The sequence below is a fragment of the Lissotriton vulgaris genome, chromosome 1_1 (assembly GCF_964263255.1).
Source record: "Lissotriton vulgaris chromosome 1_1, aLisVul1.2, whole genome shotgun sequence".
Classification (NCBI taxonomy): domain Eukaryota; kingdom Metazoa; phylum Chordata; class Amphibia; order Caudata; family Salamandridae; genus Lissotriton; species Lissotriton vulgaris.
Window position 1 is genome coordinate 796,532,628 of NC_141685.1, and position 17,295 is coordinate 796,549,922.

Consider the following 17,295-nt stretch of genomic DNA (forward strand, 5'->3'; position numbering starts at 1 on the left):
TTTGCAGGGGCATAGCTTCCGTTGGTGCAGCAGGTGCAGTGCACCAGAGCCCAGAGGACCGAGGGGCTCATTCAACCCTGATCATGGCTGAATTTTAAAATTCCAATACTGTCTTACTTTTTTAATAAATCCTATGAACCATACGATTTATACACTATGGTACAGTGACACGTTGATGTCTGAGTGAATCTTTTATTTTATTTTTGGATTTTTCTTTCGCAAAAAAGAATTTTGGTTATTAATTCACCAATTCATTATACATTACAAGACCTCCTATACACAATATATAATTTTACACAATATTTACAAACAGACCTTTATACAATTACAAAAATATATAGATTTGTTACATTAAAAAACCCAATCGTACTCTCATACATACACAGCCATTCATAACTTAATACACATACATACACACTGGAATTGAAATATTCGCAGTAAGCCATACAAAATACATTCCTATCAATAAAGTTTTTGTTGAAAAAAGTTTTAAGGTTACTCCTTTTGTTCAGATGGCACAAATACTGAATTAATAACCAAAATTCTTTTTTGCGAAAGAAAAATCAAAAAATCAAACAAAAGATTCACTCAGACATAAACGTGTCACTGTACCATAGTGTATAAATCGTTTGTTTCTTAGGATTTATTAAAAAAGTAAGACAGTATTGGCATTTCTTTGTTCAATTGTAATTCGTGGCTCAGCCTTGCTGTTGGAGGCCCAGACCCAGTGGTGTTTTTTTTGTGAATTTTAAAATTCAGCAGCAGCCATGGGGGCATTTCCTTCCTTGCACTAGGGCCCATGACACACTGGCTACGCTACTGCACGCTTGGAGTGCGACATTGTTAAAATGAGGAAAGAAAATTTTTGGTCTTGAATTACAGAAACACCTTAGCTTTGGAAATGTAAAAAAACACCTACAAATGTGAGGTGCCGGGGGAATGTATCCTTTTAACTTTGCCTTTAAGTATCGCATGCTCCATTCTAAACCCATGAGGTGCTCCAAAGACCCCTGCTGATGCAGTTGCTCCCCCTGGCTCTTGGTAGACACATTGCACCTTGTCCTGCCAACAACTTATAGCAGGTGATCATGCTATTCGCCTGCGGCACAGAAATAATATAACTTAAACATGAACAGTGCTTCCGCCTCTGAGGCCTTGGGAGACTACATTTTTTATAAATAATTCAAAATTATTTCGAAACTCTATGAATTTACATCAGACATATCCAATGTTAGGTCCAGGAGGGCTGGCTCGCTGCTGAATTTTTAGGATATCCATGTGGAATTTTTTTTGGGTCAGTTTTATATAGCGCAAACTCGACCCGAAGGTATCAGATCACTTTACATGAGCACCAGTTGTATTACAGATGGACTCGTTCATTTTTAGGCAGGGGGAGATTAAGCGATTTGCCCAGAATCATAGGATGTTTAAGCCTGCACCAGACTCGAACTTGGTTCTACGGTTACACAGTCAATAGGTTTCCCAAACATTTATCATGAAACTGGCAAGCCTGTACCCCAGAATCTACACTGATAACAATTCCATAGGGCCCTTTTCCGGAGGTTGATATTCTGCAGATGTCCCGCCAAAATGTCCCTATTCCTAGAAATTGTTGAAACAGATTAGCTAGCATTAAAAGCAGACATTTTGCACCTCTTTGCAACCCACCTGACTCCTCAAACTCCTTGTTCTGGTTGGCCCAGATGTCGCGGATCTGCCGCAGGTTGGCTTCCATGGACAGGATGTCTCCTTCTGGGCAGTTGCAGTTGGGGCGGTCAGGGCGGCAGCGGCACCAGCAATCCCGCTGGCTGCAGGTCAGCTCCCCTTGGGAGTTGCAGCCGATGTAGCTTAGGGCGGCCCGCACGAAGCGCTCCCTGAGGAAGGAGGGCAGCAGAACCTGGAGGCCTGAGAGGGAGGGAAGAAAAGGGAGGCGGTCAGAAGGCTACGGTGAGTAGGTCAGCAGCTAGGATGAAACATCATCATTGAATGGATGAGGGCCTATTTAAAGGGAGTCTAGGACACAGCAAGGTTAAGGTCGCCAGATGACTCCATCCCATCGGGCACACCAAGTTTCAGTCCATAGCTTTCTCTTTACAGATCATTGTATTCAGGTCTGTTAGTTCAATTGGTTCAGACGAAATCAACAGAGACCAGAACTCCCAGAATGCATCAGGGTGTTAAAGGAAAACAGGATACTCCCAAGTGTTGGCCCTGATCATATAGAGAGATCTGGTAACCTTAATCAAGGGGCGAGCAAAAACGATCGAGAGAGAGAGAGCAAAGGGAAAAGAAGAATTGAATCGGGCAAAGAAGCCCACCAGGGAAAGAGATAGAGATATATCAAAGGTATCTTGTAAATAAATTCAACACTAGAACATGGGAGACATGCAAGTGAGTATAGTGTTTTCCATGGTTTACAGTCAGGGCCACTGGAATTATGTGGCTGGTGAGGACTAAATTATGCTGCAGTATTGACTAAACTGTGTGGAAAGGAAAGACAAAATATGTGGCATAATGCTACACATTTCGTCATAGCATTACTTCATTATTTTGCCATTTTTACACATGGTAACAATGTCTGGGCAAAGATTTCACCTTATTAGTACCAGTTTAACACCAAAATACAGCAAAAAGCTATTGAAGGATGACCAGCCAATCTTTGTGAAGAGCTTTCCACTGCACTGGAACACGAGTCACTAAATTTTAACAACTTTTGACCCGTTTCAGTAAGAAACATTTTTTTTGCTAAAATCCATAATTGTGCAGAAAAATTAGATGCCAGAAAATTGCATTATTCCAGTGGCTCCGCCTACAGCTCATAATGAACAGCAGGCACTTTTATCAAAATGTTCTCATTTTGTTTGATTCTCCCTCACATTTTCCTTATTTCAAATTCCTCCTGTTCTTGTTTATTTTTCGCAACATCCATGAAAACCCTTTCACCTGCACATTATGTCTAGTTTTGTTCTGTTTTTACTATAGTGGTCCGTATTAATTAATTTCTTTGTTTTCTCATCAGTATTCGTCGTCACTCACCTCTTTCCGCTTTTGATTTTTTTGTGAGTTTTGAAAGTTTTATTATTAAAACGTGTATGGTTGTTAAATGTTGGGCCAGTACTTCTGCCTTCCTATTGCACTACATGAGCACAAATGCGTCCAGAAGGTGGGCTGGTCTGCTTTGCGAGTTGAAGAGGTGATATGATTCAGGGAATGGCTACCCTAGCACATTCCTGAGAGCTCTTAGAGACGAACTAGCTGAGGCGCTATATAGAAACACCTAGGGGCCGATTACAATGCGGCTAAGAAGGCTCCGACCGTCGGTCGGAGCCTTCCGATCCGCATTATAATGGGCTCCTTGGTTTACTTTCCGACTGCCTCATTATGATGGAGGCGGTCGGAAGTAAACCGGCCAGTCATTACGTCTGGCTTCCTGTCGGCCAGTAGGAATCCACCCAGTAATCTCAAGGGCGGGCCTTTCTGCCCTTGAGATTACAACAGACGGTTTCCACATGGTTACCATGCCGGCCTGTCCGACACGGAAACCATGTCAGAAAGCTTGTTTGGGGGCCCCCAGCATGGTCCCCTTTGGTGCACAGCCTCCATTTGGAGGCCAAAGGGGCACTACACCTTGTGGCAGGCACCTTAAGGTGCCCGTCACGGGGTGCAGGAATGAACGGTGCCTTCCATTTCAATATGGGAGCATGCATTACAGCCGTAATGCATGCTTCCATATTGAGATGTAGAAATGCGCATCCTAATGAGGAGGGTGGGACCGCCAAACGGGTGTCTGTGGGTCCCAGGACCGAGTCGGTGTTAGGCGGAAGGAATTCTACCGACATCGAAATAAGGCCCTAAGTATTAACGTTATTACTGCCTCAATTCTTATGGCCACAATGTTTAGAAAAATTAACCATAAGGAGTTAGCGGTAAGACTTGAAGAGGTAGATACAGTATAAAAAAGGAAATGTTGCTTTGATGGAACATATGATAAGCTTGTAAATAGAATGACTCTTTCAAAAAAGTTTCACATTTCGTGTCATCTTTCATTCATTCTTTAAAAAAAAATGTTTTTGTCTTTTCGTTCGGCTAAACACTGATCGCCTTTATTTGTTACGTGTCTTTTTGTTCACCTTTTCATTCCTTTTACTGTAAAGCGCTCTGCTACCTTCGGGTCTTTTTAGCGCTGTAGAAAACTTCTAAATAAATAAAATAAATAAATAAAAATTTTCATTTTTGCTCTTCCAATCCTTTCGTCCCTCGCTGCTTTCTAAAATCCCATTTATATCGTTGTTATTGCTTAATTTCTACTTCTTTCTCTTTACCTCTATATTACAAGAACTCTTTTCCATCCTTCCCCTTCGTTCTCTCGCTATCACCCTTTCTCATTCGCCCCTTTCCCTTTCCCTCTCCCTCTCTCACAAGCTACCTCATCTCTTCCTTATTCTTTTCTGCTCTCCCCCCTGTTTCTCGCTCTTTACCTGTCTCTCTTGCTATCTGTTTTGTTACTTTTTTGCTTGCTCTGTATGTTTCTCTCCCATGACACATCGGTCTAATCCCTATTTCTATTTCTTCTCTTTCTCCCTCGAACCCTCTTTTCCTCTACCCGCCCTTTCACGAGCTATTAACTTCACTTTTGATCTCTTCTCTTCTTTTTCTCTCACCCATCTCTCTTTGTCTCTTTCTTTAGGTCTGTCTCTCATTTACGTAGCTCGTTTTTCTCCCTTGGGCTCTCACAAGCTCTGCTTTTATTTCCTTTCTCTCGCTTTCTCTTTTCGATTTTCTTTCCTGCCACTCTTTTATCTGCTGCTTTTCTACCCCTCTCATCACTTCTTGCATCACCCTTTCTCCCCTTGGCAGTATGTGGCCAGCTCCATTAATGCGAAGGACTCAACTCAGACGACAGACTCCAGATTTTTAAAGCCAAAAACTTTTATTATAACAGTGTCCTGCCTAAAAGTCCCTCCGCTTCGATGTAAGTCATTGGGGGAAATAGGGTTCCCAGTCAGATTTGTTTTCCAATATCCCCCTCTTTGCAGTTTCAAAATGTTGGCCTGTAGGCAGCTTGCGCCGGAGTGTCTGCACCCGGAGATCCCTTAAATACATTATCGATCTGTTTCACGCTGTAAGTGATGTGTAATCAGATCGCCGATGCACAAAGTGTCTGTAAACACCGAGTCTGCTTCCCACTGGTATTGATTCATCCCACGCCCTGGTCAGGAGGCCGGCGTGAGGGCATTGACAAGCCAGATGACAATTGCCCTGGACAGGCTCTCGGGGAGGCTGCCTCCGTGCTTCATTTATTAATTAAAACAAACACATAAGCGCAGGCGAACAAAGTTTATTTTAGAAGCACCCCCACCAGATGGATTCCGAACACTAAGGCTGCCTAGTCTTGATTCGACCTCATGCTGTCGGAGCTGGGGGGTTGTGGCAGTGGAGGGGGTGGAGGGGACACACACACACCGCTTTCGGTATGTAACCGAGGAGTTACCTTACCACAATGGTCGCTCCTCCTTTTATTTAAGCCCTTCGACCGCGCCCCGCCCTCAGGATGTGTAGGTGCAACAATGTATTGTAGGTGCAGGGGGGGCGGGGGGGGGACTCTACATCCCTTCCAACTTTAAATAACAAAGTATAACCCAAGTGTTGCTCTGTACACAAGTGGTCTCTCCCAGTCCTTGGCTTGGCGAAGGGTTAGGACGAAGACCATACCTCTGGCTCTGACCCTCACCATCTCGCCTCCTAGCCAGCGAGGTGACAACACGGGAGTGTTCTGCGCGTTCATCCAGCGGGTGTGGGAGCCTGTCATGCATGGAGGTGACATCCGGAGTGCCCTCAGGGTGATGGTTGGGCACTGCAGCATCAGGGATGGATGCCTCACCATCCCCTTCCTTACTCTTAGCCACATCCCCAACCAGGGAGCTTCTTGCTTGAACCAGGACATGTTGCAAGTGACCATGGTCCCATGGATGGCTACAATCTTCCATACTTCTTTCTCAAATGGTGTGCACTATTTCCACCCTGTGTGATGGTCTCCCACGATGACTGGGTCGCCCACTGCTAGATTAGGGACTTCTGCTCGACAAGCTCAGCTGGCCTTGTAGTTGTCACTCTTTCTTTTCTCCTTGGTAGCATGCACATCCGACATGACTGGTTATCACTGTGGTCCTGTTGGGAGACTGTCTCTGCTGGTTCTACGCATCAACAAATTATTCAAAGCACAGTTTATGGTGTTATGAGGGGTTTGCTGGTATGCTCACAGGAACCTGTGGAGGCAGCAGTCCAGATCTTCCCCATTATCCATGCCTATGTGGAGAACCCTTTTCAGTGTACACATGAAGCGCTCCACCTCCCCGTTGGCCTGGGGCCACTGAGGGGTCACCACATCACCTCTGGTATACTCTGATCACAGATATCCCGTAAACTCCTACCCCGGGAACGGGGGTTCGTTGTCCATTTTCTCTGTGAGCCCTAACATGGTTAACACCTTCTCCAGAACAGGCTTCACCTTGGAAAATGTGGTGGACTGCACAACTTAACCACCAGGTACTTGGTATGGTGGTCTTTAATTACTTCAGTGAGCCGGCCGTCAGGGAAGCTCTAAAATTCCATGCTGATCTGGGACCATTGAAGCAGACTTGATTCTTCTTTGATTATCTGTGCTGAGTCCCCCCTTATGAGTAGCAACCCCTCACCTTCTCATCCACCAAGGTATCCATGACAGGGTACCACACCATGACCCTCAATCTTGCTTTAGTTTTTACTACGCCTTGGCTTCCCTGATGTGCCATATCAACAACTCTGCCCCAAAGCGCCTTGGGCCTCATGATTTGCCTTCCACTGAATAGCAAGCCTTCCCTGCTAGTACTTAGTTATTCTCCGACTGCCCAGAGTTGGTTCATTATCTTTTGTTCCGTGTCTGTCGGCACCGTGGCACTGTCCAGAAAGTTGCACCTCTATCAGGAGTGCCTTTTGGCCTTCGACAGGCACACGTCTGCTAGGGTCACTTCCGTGACTTCTGCATGTGATGGCACCTTTGGGCATGCATTGTGCTTTACCATATTTATGAACTCTTCCACTCCTTCATCCTCCTCAGCCACCTCTGTATTGCTTGCGAATGTTGAATGTCGAGACAAGAAATTGGCTGGGTTGTTGACCCCAGTGTGGTAAAGTATCTCAAACTGGCAGGGTTGCAACTGCACTGCCCACCGTGTAGTGTGTCAAGATGTTCCTGCTAACAGTGCAACCAAAGGTTTGTGATTGGTGACAACTTGGATTGTTACCCAGAGAGTTACAAGTGAAAATGGCGGTAGTACCACCTGATAGCCAATGCCTTGTGCTCGATCTCTGCATACCTCATCTCTGTGTCTGATAGTGCTCTGCTGGCATATGCAATTGGGAACCAGGATCCTTCTTTTTTCCTGTAGTAGGATGGCCCTAGCCTCATCGGGCTAGAGTCAACTACCAACTCTGCCCTGCGCTTTGGATTGAAGAAGGCCATGGTTACATCTGCAGCAGCACTCCTTTCACTTGGCGGAAAGCCAAGTTAGTGCTTGAGTCCTGTTCATTCAGCTCTTGTTAACGATCTGAGCAGATCAGATAGCGAGTGGCTATGTTTGGGATGAATCTGCAACAATATGAGGCCATTTCAAGGAAGCTCCCTACCCCGGTGGCATTCTGGGGAACAGATGCTGTCCTTATTGCTTCTACTTTCTTTGAGTCAACCTGTGGTTCTTCCTTTGAGACTATGTACCCGAAGAACTCTATTGAGTCTTTGTAGAACGAACATTTTTGGTGATGGAGCATCAACCCACAGTCTACCAGTAATTGAAGTGTGGCTCAGAGTCTTACATGGTGCTCCTCGAGGGTGTCTGTGAATATCAGGATGTCATCGCTAATATTTATGACATCCACTAGGCCAAAGAAGGTCTCTTGAAGAGTGTTCTGAAACACCTCTGCTGCTGATGATATCTCAAATTCCAACCTCTGATACCTCAGTAGACTTGTGTGGGTGACAGCGGTTGTGATGTACCTTCTAACTAGTTCTAGCTGATGTAGCCAGCTTTTTAGTCCAGCTTGGAGTATCACTGTGCTCCGTTCCGATATGCCACAATGTCGACCTCAGCGAGGGTGATGTGCTTCTCCCTCCGAATGGCTTTATTCGGGAAGCGTATGTCTACACATAATGAGATGGCTCCAGTTTGCTTGGGTTTTGGCACAATGATGAGGGGTGAGACACATAGGGTGGGGTCAGTGACTTTCTCAACCACCCCTTGCTGTCCCAGATTCTGCACTTTTTAGTCCAGTGACTGCAGGTAGAACAGAACCCTCCAGTGTTGCAGTGCTGTTGGTCTTTAAGTTTCATTGATGTGTAGCCTAATTTGGGTGCCCTTCAGCTGCCCGAGTCCTACAAACAACTGAGGAAACTCCAGCGAGAAGGAAGCAGCATGGGACTTGTGAACCTGATATATGAAGCCCTGGGACTCGTCTTCTTTGTACATTTGACACACTAGCAAGGTACCTGTATTTTCTACGGCGACGTGATCTTCCTTCGCTTACCACCAGGACCTCCATGAACCCCTTCAAGGGCAGTGGCTCCATGCTACCATATGTGTAAATAAACACACCTTTGTTGATGCAAGCTTGGGGTGAGGTACCAGTTTGTCAAATTGTGTCAAGGTTATTATGTTAACAGAGGCCCTGCTGTCATTCAGTATCTTCACGAATGTGCCACTGACTTTCACCGTGCACATCGAGGGTGGCCTCTTCCGGTTGTCTTCTCTCTGCAAACAATATGGGTATTACCTCATTGTTGTCCTCCTCAGTGATCAGGTAGGCATTTAGACGGCCTCCTGTCAGCCTCTCCTCCTTGAGCTCCACTATTAACAGCTTCTACACAGCAGTTCCCACCTTGCCTCTGCACCCTAATTGTGGGCCTTGTCCCTTGCTTCGGCATACTTTGGTGAAATCGTTCAGGCACCCACACCGAAACTAGAATGGCGGGATAGTCTCAAAACTGTGCATGGCTTAATGGTGCTGTCCAGCAGTGCCAATGCTGATCACCCCTCTCCCCTTCCCAGTGTTTAGCAGTCCACAAACTCCCCACACAATATTCTGCTTGGTGGTATACCCAAGCCTTGCACAGTGTTATTTATTGTATACAGTATTTTTTTTTTTAATGACAAGCCGAACAACTGGTCTTCCCTAGGTAGACCCTCCAGCCACCTACACCCCTACTAGGCCCAGCAGCTAAAATCAGGCAGTGCTGCTGCGCTCAATCCGTAGAACCCATGTGGGGTGAGACCCAGGCCTCTCTTCCTTTTTCCTCTCAGGGAGGAGATATATTAGCGTACATGGCTCGGTGTCGGCCAGCAGGTGGCATTGTTCCAGTGCTCCCAGTGTGCCGTAGGCAACTGGCATACCTACTTGGCTCCCAAGCTGCGGTTGTAGTGCTCTTCTCAGAGCAACATCTCTCCAGCTGCGAGGTACTGGCTGCGGGCAGGAGCCACTTGCTAGCAGTCGTCGGGGTCGCAACTGTCCTAGTTGCCAGTGTCAGATCTGGGGGTGGAGAGCAGGGTAACACTTGCAGGCCACCCTCACTGTACTGCTCCAAAACAGGCTTCGCATACACTGATTTCAGTATATAACCGAGGAGGGATCATGAGCTGTAACTCCTCCCTTTATTTAAGCCCCCGGGCTGCTCCTCGGGACGTGTAGGTGCAACAATGTATTGTAGGAGTCGGGTGGCACTCTACACATGCCTCTTTCTCCCTCCACCCTACACTTCCACTCTCTTTCTCTCACTCTTGAATATTCGTTATCATCCATGCTTACTCACCTGTCACTATTACCTAAGCTATAAATACAATATACAATGACATTTTCTGTTCTGCAAACTCTTTACAATTACATTTTCTGTTCTGCCAACTCTTTACAATTACAGTTTCTGTTCTGCCCACTCTTTACAATTACAGTTTCTGTTCTGCCAACTGTTTTCCTTTTCTGTCGTTCTCCACAGGTACAAATTAAGCAGCACTGGTTAGACTTCACAGAAAGGGTCCGCAGTTTGGTGGCGGCTGCTCCTTCAGTCGTTATATTAATTAAGTCTCTACTCACCATGGGGATCTTGTTTCTTCTGAACCTAACCAAGAGAGAGCTCACTATCTTAATCAAGCTGAACCATGGGAGGGCTGAACCAATATGGATTAGAAACTGCCTTTTGCAATATTATGGATAAGAATTTATAAATAATGCTGAAGTGATGACCAGACCACGAGTACTGTAATCTGTACCAGCTGCTAATGATGAACATGACTGTAATATCCATGTCGTTGGAAATGACATGTTTTTCTGAATACAAAAACCCAATAAAGATAAATAAAGTTAAAAAAAGGGGGGGGGGCGCACTGCACACATGGTCTTCTGGTTCAAGTTGAGTGATAGACACACCCAAAACGTTACGCTGCTGCAACGTCGCTAACAGGGCCTTTTTCAAGCAGCCTTGTGCCTGCTCGGACCCGTCTCTGGAACTCCTCTTTATTTCTGTCTCCCACTCAGTGCTTCATTCGAGCCATTACTTAATCATCAACATCAGCACTTTTCATGAGCCACATTGATTTACGGGGAGATTAAGTGATATGCCCAGAATCACAAGATATTGAGCCGATGCCGAGACTCGAACCTGGTTCCCCACCTACAAAGTCGGCAGCTCTGGCCATCAGCCTGGCAAGTACTTGATTCTTTTTTAGGCGGCGCCAACAGGAGAAATGGGCTGGTGCAAACTGCTTACTGACGAGTATCTTTTTACAAAGTAACCACTCCTCTCACCACTGGCTCACAACCCCTTCTGTCATGCGACTCCCGCCTCCTGAAAGGAAGGAGACCGATTTCGACCACATCAGCATTTCTCTTCTCTCAGGGAGTGCAGGTGAATTAGGGGACATGAAATGGCGCTCTGCTGAACTGAAGAGACAGTTTCAAGTGGTTTAATTGCATGCTGTGGCTGTGAGAGCTGACGTGACAGAAACACGAGAAAGCCGCCCAAAGAGCCTGGACAGTTACAGCGCTCTTGGCGCGTGAAGATGAGCGACGCGCTCACATGAAATCAGGCCCGTCAGAAGTGGGGGCACACGGGCTATTATTCCCCAGGACTGACGCTTTTTCATGGCCCTCCTTCTCCTGCTGCAACGCTTCTGTATAGATTTAAAGCAAAGCTGCCTTTTAATAAGGAGGCAGCTACCACGGATATTCAGTGCTTTAAGTGGGATGGAAAAAAGGGGGGGGGGGGGTGGCTTTCAAAGGGACGCGGCCAATGTAATTAAGGGCGTGGCTTAAAAACACATAAACTGAACAATCTGTGTGTAGCACAGTGTGACGCCCGACTTGTATTTTGCAGTTTCTTTCATTGCATCCAGATATATGATACAACAAGTAACATTACAGCTTCAACAAGCTAGGACTTGGCTTTGTCAATGGTTATTAGTTGCATAAGATAACTAAGCCACAACTACGGCTTCGTTGTATATAATCCAAACATGTTTCAGTTCTAACAAGATGGGACAGTGAAAGAACTATAACAAGCCTCTTTTAAGTTACCTCAAAGGCAGTGAAGGGTGGCACTGTTGCAGAGTTAAGATTTTATTTCACCCTGATGGTGAGGGCAAAAAGGGAGAGCCCGATAGGGACCCGTCTCAGCACCTGCTTTTTAGAACTGCCATGCTGAGCACCGACAGGACCCGGCCCACTAAATGCCCTGCTGTTTATGCTACTAGATGGTGCCAGCTGTTGGCTCTCCCATGTTTTCTCTTTCCTGCGGGTAGTTCTCTTGAAAGTTTGAACCAGGTCCTTGCCCTAAGACGGGCCTTGCCTCCATTTGTTGACTCAGGCCCTTCACGAACTTCAGACCACCAGCATGGAATAAGAAAACGCCTCTCAGGCAGGCTGCTAGACAAGTCTGTGGTTTTTGGCCAAATCTCATACCCTGTTCTTACCCACAAGCAGTGGCAACTCGCAGAGGTGGGGGGGGGGGGGTGGAGAGGGGCAGAGTGGGCGGGTAGTGGACTCTGACATACGGTGGAATGGAGTAAAGTAAGTTAATAAATAAATAAATAAAACTATTTACCTTGCGCTCCCTGCATCGCCGAGTTGGCGATGCAGCGAGCGCAAGGTAAATAGTTTTATGTGGTGTTGATTGCCTGCACAGCAAAATGGCCTCCAGATCCTTTTAGACTTGTTTTTAACATTCATGTAAATCATTCAAAATCTTATATAATGACCTGCTGCCGTCCACGCACTAACTCCAAGCACTTTAAAATGGGGTAATTCTAATTTAGCAAAGGTGTAGCATTGTAATTATTTAGGGATTCCTTTTAATCGGTCACTTAGCTGGACATCTCTTTTAACACTTAAACTTCAGACTTTTAGAAGGAACATTGAGGACATATTTAGATTTCCCCATAAGTTAAAAAACAAACCAATTATAGAAATATTGAGCTTTTTCAAGAGCAAGTGTATTACAATGGGAGCAAATAGTGATGGTTTATGGAGCTACAACAACAAAGGTGGTACCCTTCAACGAACAGAAGGGTAGGGTACAGCTACCTTAATATGTCATGAGGAATTTGGGATGCCATACTTAAAAGATCTGATCAAGTTAGGCCCTCTATTACTCTCAGTCATAATCTGGGGATCACCAGAGGCTGGCCTGATCAAATATCATGGCTCTCATAGCTGAAGGAATCATTTAAGAATTTAGGCTTATTGGATTTAAATGAAAACCTCCACAAGATTGGGCCAGAACATAAGCTAGGCGTCAAAGAACGCTATCAGGATTATTGCATGATTGTAGGTTTAGAAATGGCCCAAGCAAAAGAAACAATTGTTAAATATGCTCAGGTGTCAACAGCACACAGTATAGAGCCTTATTTAGGGTGGATTGCGCATCCCATACATCGCTTTTAGTTCTCTCTTTTATAGGCTGCGCATTCTGCACTTTAAATTTGCTTTCCCCACACCAGGTTCCTGGAAACCAGAATTACAGCATTGTGGGTGCGATAACATTTCAACGCAATGCATCCGCCACTTTATTCTGTTTTGCACTTTGTACTCAGCTGAGATGCTCCTTCCTGGCCCTGATATTGTGCAAATCAAATTTGAGAAGTTTCAAGGAAGCGTTAATATTCCTGCAGTCTCTTGAATCCCTAGAACTTGTTATGCAAGATCAAATTTTATAAAATCAGCTTTTTATACCAAGAAAAGGTATGAATTCCAATAAAGTGTGATTCAAAAGATGCTTTAAAGTATTTAATGTACACGTGAAGCCTGCTATGTGATATGCAATCTTATTAAAGAGTTTTTATATTGAAAAAGTATGGATCCCAAATACAGTCTATCATAACAGATGATCAGAAGCCATATATGTGCACCTTTTTCCCTAATGAACAAGCCTTTTATATTGTGAAAATAATATCTGCTCTGACTTTCTGGGCTATCAAAGAAATCTTGTTTTAATTTTTCTGTGACAATTATTTCTTTAAACTGTACTCTGAGCAAATTAACTCAAATGTTGTTACACTGATATTAATTGCTCGAATTTTAAATGTATTGTGTTTTAGTGCTTGTTCTGCTTTTATAGCTCCTGACGAATAAAGGCTTGATTGACTTGCCTGTATTTATGGTGGTCAAGGGCAAGCCAGATCATCAGAAGAGGGGCTTCCATGAATTTGTGTTAGTCTGTTTTGGTAGGGCCAGTTATTTGATGTCAACAAAACCAAGAATGAAAAGTGTGTGAGACCCGGTAACAGTGGCTGTGTATCCCAAAGGGATGACCAGAGTACTGGACCTTTGCATGCTCCATTCCCAAGTTGTTTCCTGTGACTGATGACACCGGGAGTTAACTGGTAATTTCGGAGGTGAACAGAAAACCTGGGTTTCTAGCTGGAGTAAATGCAGAGATGTAGGGATTGAAGACCATGCAGTAGGTGTATTTGGACAATAAACCCTTACCTGCACTCCAGCTCTTAAAGAAAGGATTTCTATGTCCTTTTCCTGAAGCCATGTTGAGATTTTTCCGTCTGAACTTTGAGGTTCTTAAGATGGTAACTTGGATTCCAGACGCTGATTCAACATGGGCTGTCCAATGGCCCAGGGTGCATTTACAAAGGCCCTCCAAGACCCAACAGAACTCTGGCTGGACATAATCATATTATATTTATGCGGAAGCCCCTGCACTGGCTGCCAGCTATGGCATGATCACAGATTCAAGATTCTCTGTGTAATACTTGAAACATTTAATTTCTGTGCCCACAGATACCTCTCCATTGGCTTACTACTACCCCAACATGCCTTCCATCTGAGGTCAGACTCCTTCAGTCTCACCTCCTTCTGCGTGACAAGGCTCAAAACATTTATAGGTTGTACAGTGCTCACCCATTCTTGAATTATCTGGATCACCCCATGGCCTCACCTAAACCAGCGGGTGACTTTCAGAGAATTTGCAAGCAGGACAAATAAAAAACATATTTTGTATACTTTCTATGTATACAAGAAGAGTTACATTTTCTTGGGCCTGCACCAATGCAGTCACTGGCAGGCCTACTTTCTGTCACTCACCGAACTATTGCCCAGGACCAGCCCCCATTTCTTGCCTACATTTTTGAATGTGCATGACCTGCTTGGCTTTGGGAGAGACAGGGGTTAAAACGACCCAGACATTGTGAGTTTGCAAAAGAATTCTCTACCGGGGAGCCTCAGTCCAGCAACACCTCTTCCTGCTCAGAAAAGAGCTACTAGCCCACTTGCTATGGTAAATCCATTTGTTTCTTTTCCAGGGCAGCACTTAGTTGCCATCAGGTTTTTAAAGCTATATAAATGTGCTGTGGATTGGACTGGATTGGGGCTTCTTAATGCTGTAGTAACTTTAGAAATGTATTCTTTGAATTACAATGGTCTTAATCTTTTGTGGGTGGGTGTTTCGTATCAGCATATCCCTACCAACCCCTCCTTCATTTTTCCTCATCCTCACACAGTTTTGAGTAATGATTCTTCATTTTCATACCAGTATCTTGGTCCTGTCCACATTTACTACAAAATAGGATACTTAGGTGTGCAGAGATCTCACCTTCACGTCACAACAGGGGGTTGCACACTCCAAATGGGCATGGCTGCTTGGCCGGCTGTCCGGTCCAAACAGTCATGCACACTATGCATGTTCCCATAACAGGCTGTATTACACAGCCAGGTGGGGAACATGCCCAGGCACCCAGTCCCCATCTGAGCACCGATCCACAGTGATCAGACCAATCACAACACTGCATTGCAGCGTTGGGATTGGCTTAGGGGAGCCTGGGTGCTACCTGGTTCAGCAGAAGAGGAGGAAAGGTGTGGCCGGCGGACGAGGTAACTGGTACTTTAAAAAAATATATATATTTTGTCCCGCCACCCCCCTAGCCCCTCCACCCTCATTCCCTGCCTGCCGATACTGCCTTACAAACAAGATAGGAACGGCGGAGATTTCCACCCACGGGTTTGGAAATTGCATTTCTTGGTACTACATTAGATGCTACAAAATGCAGTTTTTGAGTCGAGTCCTCTGCTTGCAGGCATTGCAATCCTTAAAATCAATCAATTCCAAGAGCATGGCGATAAACTGGGACATGGAGTTTATCCTCTTAGCAGCTATGGAACGTCCAGCTCCAGTGCTGAACGTTCCATTGCGCAGGTGAGGTTCGAACGTCCAACGGCCGACTGCAGCACTCCTGAGGTAGTGGTGCCGTCGGCCGTTGGAATAGGCGCAGCACCTAAGAGGTTATACGTCATGACTTACACACAGTTTACAAACTATACCTATTTTGTTTACTGTAAAGTGCACTGAGAACTTGGTAGGAGCAGCCCTATATGAATAATCATTAAATAAGTAAAATGGGGTCATTTGGAAAAAGTTATACCACTGTGATTATTTTCACCATAGGAAGACCTATATTGATCACAATGCTTTGATATATCATTCTGCAGACATACATAAGTCAGCTAGATTGAACACCACTCTCTCTCCGACACCAGATCGCTTCTTCCACCTCGGAGTTGAAGGCAACTATCCTCTTTATTATACTATAATCTCTCTGGAATGAGGAGAAACACGCTAGCGGCTCTTACCCAATAGTTGCACCCTGTTCTCAGGACTCTCCACCAGAATGGAACTCACAGAGTCCAGGTTGTCGTAGTTGCTGCAGCCCAAAGGGCCTGTTCTGGTCTCAGTCACCTTGTAGACAAAAGACATAGACATAGACATTAAAAATTGAGCACAAAAAAGAAAAATGGAGCTAAAAGATTTGCCTCAAATAAATGAAAGATCACAAATAAAAAACACACAACTTGATGTATTGCGTAGCGGGCATGATATACTAATGGCTGACCAGGGCCATGTGCAGTGAGTTTGGAATGATATCACCGCCATGGGTTTTTGTTGTTTTATGAAGCAACATACGAATGGTGTTACCATGTGTGCCCTGCTGGGGTCTCCATTGAAAGGCCAAGGATACAAAAGCTTGTCAGATCAAAGCCCCATCACACCTCCACCCTACAGACGATCACACCGAGGATGCCAGGGGTTAAATGACAATGGATATTGCAACCCCTTACTTCCTGCAGTAATTGCACTAAAGAGAGGCAAAAGTTAAATTAGCCATTAAGGGGGAGTTTTCATTACATCCCAAAGAGGAGGTTACACCTGAGAGGTGACAAATTGGGCCAACATAGAGGCTGAAAAGATCAAACACTGAATATGCTTTTATCACACAAGCCCAATCACTCCTTAGCTCTACCCGCTTTCCAGCAAAGCCATTGGCTTTGGGTCAATGGGGGACAACCATGTTGGCAAAACCCCAACCTCAAGCAAGGGATGTCCCTTGCTTGCTTATGGGGATACTGTATCCTGCATAGTTGGCAGTATTCTATGAGATTTAGGAGTTCAGCCTCTCCCTGCCCCTCCATTTTAAATACATGCATACTTATATGACTGACTGTGTCAGTTTACAATTGCGTGTGTAGTAAGAATGACAAACTAAATGACAGAGGAGCTTGTTTGAACAATGGCATAGTGGCCAAAGCTTTAAGTTTAGATGTACAGACCTAATCGACTTCTCTCCAGTCTTCACAAACATCAATATGGCTAAATAAGAAGTGGATTATGTGCCATCTGTAACACATCTAGCAAACCCAAGTCAATACTTCTCAGTTTGGTTTGGACGGGGCATGGAGAACGATTCCCTACCCTGAGGACCTGACAAACAGTAGAGA

The 17,295-nt window shown here is 45.0% G+C and overlaps 1 protein-coding gene across 1 annotated transcript in view; it reads right to left on the reverse strand.

Moving 5' to 3' along the window:
• BRINP2 (BMP/retinoic acid inducible neural specific 2) overlaps nt 1–17,295 on the reverse strand; it is a 222,705-nt gene that overhangs the window by 42,626 nt on the left and 162,784 nt on the right. Inside the window, exons 5-6 of the mRNA XM_086956543.1 lie at nt 16,153–16,258; nt 1,669–1,905 (exon numbers count right to left, since the gene is read on the reverse strand). Of these exons, the coding sequence (XP_086812669.1) occupies nt 1,669–1,905; nt 16,153–16,258 (343 nt within the window). The remainder of the gene's footprint in view (nt 1–1,668; nt 1,906–16,152; nt 16,259–17,295) is intronic.